The sequence below is a fragment of the Phyllostomus hastatus genome, unplaced genomic scaffold (genome assembly GCF_019186645.2).
Source record: "Phyllostomus hastatus isolate PE091 unplaced genomic scaffold, TTU_PhHast_1.1 phas_scaffold_345, whole genome shotgun sequence".
Lineage (NCBI taxonomy): Eukaryota > Metazoa > Chordata > Mammalia > Chiroptera > Phyllostomidae > Phyllostomus > Phyllostomus hastatus.
The window spans coordinates 30,699,849-30,706,272 of record NW_025334024.1 but is presented as its reverse complement, the minus strand read 5'-3'; the positions used below and the strand labels follow the sequence as shown (position 1 = coordinate 30,706,272).

The 6,424-nt window shown below is 66.4% G+C and overlaps 1 protein-coding gene across 1 annotated transcript; it reads left to right on the top strand.

Annotated features, from left to right (window-relative positions):
* Positions 1-1,292: 1,292 nt before the first annotated feature.
* LOC123805877 (protein C19orf12 homolog) lies at positions 1,293-5,108 on the top strand. Its single transcript, XM_045818706.1, has 3 exons — positions 1,293-1,416; positions 2,150-2,318; positions 4,682-5,108. Exons 2-3 carry the CDS (start codon positions 2,159-2,161, stop codon positions 4,945-4,947), a joined length of 426 nt encoding a protein of 141 aa, XP_045674662.1. The 5' UTR covers positions 1,293-1,416; positions 2,150-2,158; the 3' UTR covers positions 4,948-5,108.
* The last annotated feature ends 1,316 nt before the right edge of the window (positions 5,109-6,424 follow it).

Here is a 6,424-nt window from a genome sequence, read left to right as displayed (position 1 = left end):
GCGTGTTTGCTGAGCCGGGGTGTGTGTTTGGGGTTGCTCCCTGGAGCGGGGTGGAAGGCAGCAGGAATGGCCGTTCCGCACCGCCGGGACAGTGGGCGGTGAGCGGCAGGGTGGCCGCAGCTCCCAGGGACAGCACGCACCAGGCTCGAGGGGCCCAGGGCCCAGAGCCCGCCGCCTGCCACCCACCGCGGCCCTGACCCTGCCCTTGAACGGGGCCTCAGACCAGGATCCCTGCCGCTGCCCCCCCCCCCCCCCGCCGCTCAGTGCGGTGCAGGGACCTGACTGGGATGCAGGCCACCGGCAGTGCCACACCTGGGAGAGCAGAAGCACAGGGCCCGGTGCCCGCTGGCCAGGACGCGGCCACTGCAGCAGGCGCAGGGGCCAAGGCAGGAACGCTCCGAGCACAGACAGCCGGTGCCCACGTCTGGGCATCAGGCCCCCGGCACGGGCTGTGGGGCTCAGGGCGCACTGCCTCGAGCCTGGCCTGGGGTCCCCAACTCCTGCTGGGAGTGTCATGCCCCTCCCCCCCGCCCAGGTGGTGACAGGAGGCAGGTGTGGTCTTCCCTGCTCTTAGAGGACAGGCGGCGGAGGTGGGCAGACCGCCGACCCCTGACCCACAGGGACACAGATCCGGGCTGGGGCCCTGTGCTACGGGGAGGCCAAAATGCTGGGCAGGGGCTGGGGGGACCCAGTGCTGGTTCCGTCGTCCCTGCCAATGGGACATTCGTGAGTGTGCCGACTTCCCCCAGTGAGGCCCCCAAGCCCCTTCCTGCTTCACAGCTGGCCAGGTCCACAGGACCTTCAGGGCCGCCGGTGCCCTGTGGGCCATGGCTGGTCCCAGGGACCGCGGGAGGGAGAGAGGGGAGAGGCAGGCTCTGAGCCCGGGACCCCCCAGCGCTCCCGGCAGCGCGGGGCGTTCTGGAGCCTGAGTGTGGGGTGGGAGGGTCCGCAGGGCAGGTCTGAGAACTCGCAGCTCCTTCCCGGGGCTCGGGGGGTCCCGGTACATGAGACACGGGCGTGGACACTCCTTGCTCAGAGCACCCTCATCCAACCAGAAGAGGCTGGGCATCAGCGTGGGCCCGCGAAGCCCCCCTGCATCCCCCCAGTGAGTGTTTGCAGGTCAGCCCAGGATGCAGGGGGCGGGGCAGCGGGAAGGGGCGGGGCCCCAGCCTTGGCTCCAGCTGAACGGGGAAGAGGGTCCTCTGTGTCGTTACTTCCCAGCATGGCCAGGTGGGGGCGCTCCAAACCCAGGACCGGGGGCAGAGCCCGCCTGGGCTGCCCTCCCCTGGCCTGTCACTTCCGGAATCTGCCTGCCTTTCCCAGACCAGGGGTAGCAGCAAACCGCCTCCCACTGGAGAGAGTTCCTCTGATTTATTTGTTCCAAAGGTCGATTCCTCCCCCTGCCGCCCACCACAGGTACGCTAGACCCTGGGACTGTTTGGTTTCTCTTTGGGGTTCTCTGGCTGTTTCATTGTTCTGCCTCATCCTGTCTGGCGAGGACACGTGGGTGGATGGCTGTTGGAGGCCGGGGGTGGGGGTCAGCGGCAGGATGCTGACCCAGAGCCACCACGTCCGAGGGTCTGCGGGGCCCCCGCTCCCCGGGCACCTGGCAGCGCTCCCCTCACCCCTCCAGAATCCAGCCTGGGGGGGAGACCACCCCACAGTCCAGGACCCAACACCCTGCTTGGAGTCCCAGTGCCAGCGGGGAGGGTGTGAGGCCTGTGTCTCGGTGGCCGAGTCCCCAGTTCCCCCCTCGGGCTTGTCCTGAGCCCAGATGTCCTGTCTGGGAGAGGCCAGGAGGACATCTCCCAAGAGGACACTGGGTGGGACACCCCACACTCGGCCAGGCCTTGCCTCACTTGCACTGAACGCGGGCAGGTCCCTCCCTGTCCCCGGGCAGAGGTCACTGGAAACCACAGAAGAGTTTCCATCCCCCCGCTGCTTCTGTTTGCCCATGAACTGGCCGCAGCCCTGCTTTCTCGGTGACAGAGAAGGTGTCACATGACTGGGTGCTGTCCCTCATGCGCACAGGGGAGCTGTGGTGCTTTCCCGAAAATATGAACCCGTCCCCCAAACTCTGGGGAGAGTCGCCTTTGGGTGGCAACGCTCTGACACTCCCCAGACTCTCTCCGGAAACACTTCCTCCCAGGCCGCCGAGATGCCCGTCACGGTGGAAAATGTCATGAGGCTGCTGTGCTCCATTTCTGACCAGAAGAAAATGAGAGTGCCCGTCCAGCCCTCTAATAAGAGTGCCCCGCTGGCTATAACTGGGGCCCTGTTTGGTACCATCATTGGTGGCCCACCGGGACTAATTGTCGGTAAGTGCCAGTGCGTCACAGGGGCAGCCGAGCCGGGGGGCTGTGGGACAAAGGCCTCAGGTCCCCAGAGCCCTCAGAGCAGGCCGCGTCCTGCGTGAGGAGGGGTGGCCTTGAGGTCGCCTCTGAGACACGGTCTCTGTCACAAACCGCGTCCTGGGAAACACCGGCCCCTGTGTCCGAGTCTCCGACCTGCAGGTGTCTGCAAATGGCCCCCGTGTCCCACAGACCCGGAGGACGCCCTGCCCAGGGATGTGTCCTGCAGACTGAGGCCTCAGGGTGTCCCTGGGTGGCCCCTCCCCCATCATCCTCATTACAGGTGCCCTCAGGAGGGGCACCCACAGGGGCACGTGCCGTCTGTCAGTTTACGTGAGCTGTTCAGAGAGGGCGTCCCGCTCCCAAAGTGTCCCGGGCAGGAGAAGCTGCCAACCACCGCCCACAGAGTCACCTGCCCTCCTGTCCCCCCCTGCTCCCATGTGGGAACCAGGACCTGCCAGTGGATGAAGTTGGGCTGATGGCCCCTGGTCCCTGGGAGGGAGGGTGACCTTGCTTCCTCTGGACTAGGGACAGGGAGATTCCCCAGGGGCCCGGCCATGGGCTGTCACTCAAACCCCGGACTGTGACCAGAGCAACCAGCGGTGACCAGCACCGTGGGCTGTGACTCCAACTGGGGGCTGGGTGTGTTCCGGCCTGGCCTGGGGAGGGGCCTGTGATGGGCCCCACAGCCCAGGGCCACCCGCTGCAGGAACGGAGCCGCCTGGCACACGGGCTCAGCAGAGACTCCCGGGCGGCCCCGGGCACCAGGCAGCCTGGGCCAGGTGCAGGGCCTCTTGGTCCTCGGTCCCGGGGGATCCTTTCCCGATGCTGGGGTGGTGACCCCTCTCAGCCTGGGGGCGCCCCTTGCCAGGCTCACCGGCCCGGCCTCCTGGGCTGCTGTCCCTGGGGTGGCAGGATGGACATCCTAGACGTGTCGTCGGGCGGGGGCCCCAGAGGGGGAGAGGCAGCGTGTGGCCCCCCAGACCTCCCACCCCTGCATGTTCTCTCCACTCTGTGTCAGTGAGTCCCGGCTGCAGCCGCCAGGCGGTGGCGGGTGAGGGGGGCCACAAGCCCGCACCTCCCGCCTCAGTGATCGGGTCTGCGTCTGTCCCCTGCTCTGAGGTGCTCAGGGGAGGCCGGCTGGCTCCACCTGCCCCGTAGCCCCGCCCTGACGCCCTGTGGGGGGTGCCTCTGCGGGACTGAGTAGGGGCTTCTGGAGAAGACAGGTCCGCAGGGGAGGGGGCGGTGGCTGCCTGCCACCCCAGTCACGGGCAGGAGCCTCCGTTTCCCAGGAAACGGGAATTTCTCTTCTCCAGAGAGTGGGTAGGTAGCTGGTCACCGTTCCCGTGACTCTTGGCATTGACCGCTGCCCGCGGTCACAGACTGATGGTCCCGCAGAAGTAGAGAGAGGGGGAGACGGCTCCTGAGGGCGGTGTGCACACTGCCTGTGTCCTGGGGAGACTTCGGTGACACGTGTCAGCGATGGCCGTCCTCCGCAGGTGGCTCCTGTCCTTCCAGGCCGAGGGCAGCCCGGCCCAGGGCACCGTGCCTCTTCCTGGGTGGGGGGCCGGCCTCTCTCCCCTGGGCCGTGTGGGGGTGGGGGTGGGGGGCTGTGCCCCATGCCCCCTGAGAGGGTGCTCTCTGGCCCGGCTGCGTCCTTCAGAGAAACTTCTCGTGAAGGGTGTCACAGGAACAGGGAAGTTACAAAGACAGAGGACAGAAATCCCGTGTCCCCCCCGTTTCACCCCCCCTGACGCTCCTGACGAGGGGACAGGCACAGCTGTCACAGCTGGAAGGAAGCCAGCGCGGTCCCCTTACGAGTCCCTAGTCCCCGGACTTGGCTTTATGGGGTGACCAGCTTTCCCATCACTGACCCTCTCCTGTCCCGGGGTCCCGCTCACGACAGATACTACGTGGCATTTGATACCACGTGTCCTTGGTCCCCGGGCCTGGGACCGTCCCTCAGACCTGGCTGGCGTTCCCGGCCGTGAGAGGGTGGCGGGGTGGCCGCCGGGTGCTCTGTGGACCCGCTGCGCCCGGGAGTGGCTGCTGCCTCTCTGCTGACCGTCCTGGGGCTATGGGCCGTGGGCAGCACCCCGCTGAGGGGAGCTCCCCGCCCACAGCTCCGCATCAGGGGCACCAACGTCCCCGGCACCTCGAGGTGACGATCACCTGGGTCACCCGGTCAGGGGGTGTTGCCAGGTGACATCGGTGCCGCGTCCCCTGTGCGCTGCTCTCCCAGAGAGAGTCACTGCGTCCAGCTGGGCCGCCGCTGCCGAGGACACCGTTTGTGAACAGGCCCGACTCACTGAGCCTTCCTTGTCCTCCAGGCGGCGTCCTCGGGGGGCTCTTGGGGTCTGGGATGTCGGACAAGCCCTTTAAGCCCGTCTATAAGATTCTCCAGCAGCTGTCACATAACCAGAAGCAGAAGCTCTTGGACAAGGTCAAGACCGTCCTCTGGAACCTGGACTGGATGGACAATGTGGAGCTGATGGACCTGGTCATGCGCAGTGAGAGGCTCCAGCGGCAGCTGGCGGACGTCCTGGTGGGTTTCATCGAGACGGAGCTGAAGACCAAAGTGCAGTTTGGGGTCTAGTCCCTGGGGGCCGGGGATCCCCAGGAGGGGCAGGGGCTGGGTGCCCACAGAGCCCCGTGTCGCCTTAAACCCGCCACGCCCACCCTTGTCCCCCTCACAGCACACGCAACCGATTCACACCAGAAAATAAACTGTGCTTTTGGCTGACCTGATGAACAAAATACATGTAGTTTTGATTCACTCACGCCAGACGTCTACTTTGTGTTGTCCGTTGTCCGTTTTCTTTGACCGTCTAAAGGAAAAGAGGTCAGTGTCCCTGTTTTAGAAATTCTCATGGCACCGTGGGTGACCTCGCCGCCTTCCGCGGCCAGGAGCCTGCTGCGGGGGAGGCTGGGCTGTGCGGGAGCCTGGTCCGGACACGACCGATGCGGGCGGCCTGTGGCGTGGCCGCCTGGGAGCGGTTGTCTGAGCCCACCCTCCTGCCGTGGGGTCTGCAGGGAGGTGGCGGTGGGCAGCTGCTCATCTGTGAAGGTGACCTCTGACCCAGGCACATGCGGCAGGGCTGGGCACACCCCAGGCCCCAGGTCCCAGGACCTGGCAGCCGGCCCCACTGGAACCATGGGGACCCCCTGAGCGAGCCCCTCCCCCAGTCTCGTCCAAGGGGCCTCTGGGAGGGAAATGCCCAGGGCACCCCGCCCTTCTCCCACCTTCTTAGGCCCTACTGTCCCGTTTGGTTCTGCTTTTCCAGGTCGCTGCTTGCAGCAGAAGGTGCCACTGCTCTCCCTAAAGGTGTCGAGTCACAGGCCACCTCTGAGAAGTGGGCACCACACACTGGGCCCCCCCCCCGCACCTAGAACCATGACGGCACTGTCCCCAGATGGGACACACTTCCTGCACCGTCTGTCTCCCCCTCACTCCTGGTCAGCGTCCCTAACACTGGGAGTCGTCCCCTCTGAGCGGTGGGGACGACGGGGACGGCACCTCGTTGGTGACCTCTTTAAAGAGAGGCATTCATTTTTAGAGAGGGGGGAGGGGCGGAGAAAGAGGGAGAGAACCGTCGAGCTGAGAGAGAAACCTCCACCTGTCGCCCCTCGCCGGTGTCCCGGATGGAGGCTGAGCTCACACCCCGGGCACCGACCCTGTCCAGGAACCAGACCGGTGACCTCCGGGTTCGGGGAGCCCCCCTGATGCCCGGCCCCCCACACAGGGTCTTCGGGGCCCACCCCTCACAGTGCAGTTGCTGGGTACGGAGTGGCAGCCAATCTAAGGCTGTAGTTTCATCTGGTCCAGGTCCCTCCCCGGCGGCAGGGCTGCCCCCGCGTCTCCCAGGACAGGGCGTGGCCTCTCGGTGCGCGGCACCCAGAAGCCGGCCGTGGTGCTGCCGTGACTCAGGCCACAGTGTGGGGAGGAGCGTGGGGCTTCAGGTCCACCCCTCTGTCGGAGCGTGGACATGGCTCCTGGTTCCCGGCCACTCTCTGGACAGGGGGTCTGTCTGGAGACCCAGGGGTGCGTGGGACGTGGAAACCGGGGGAGGGGC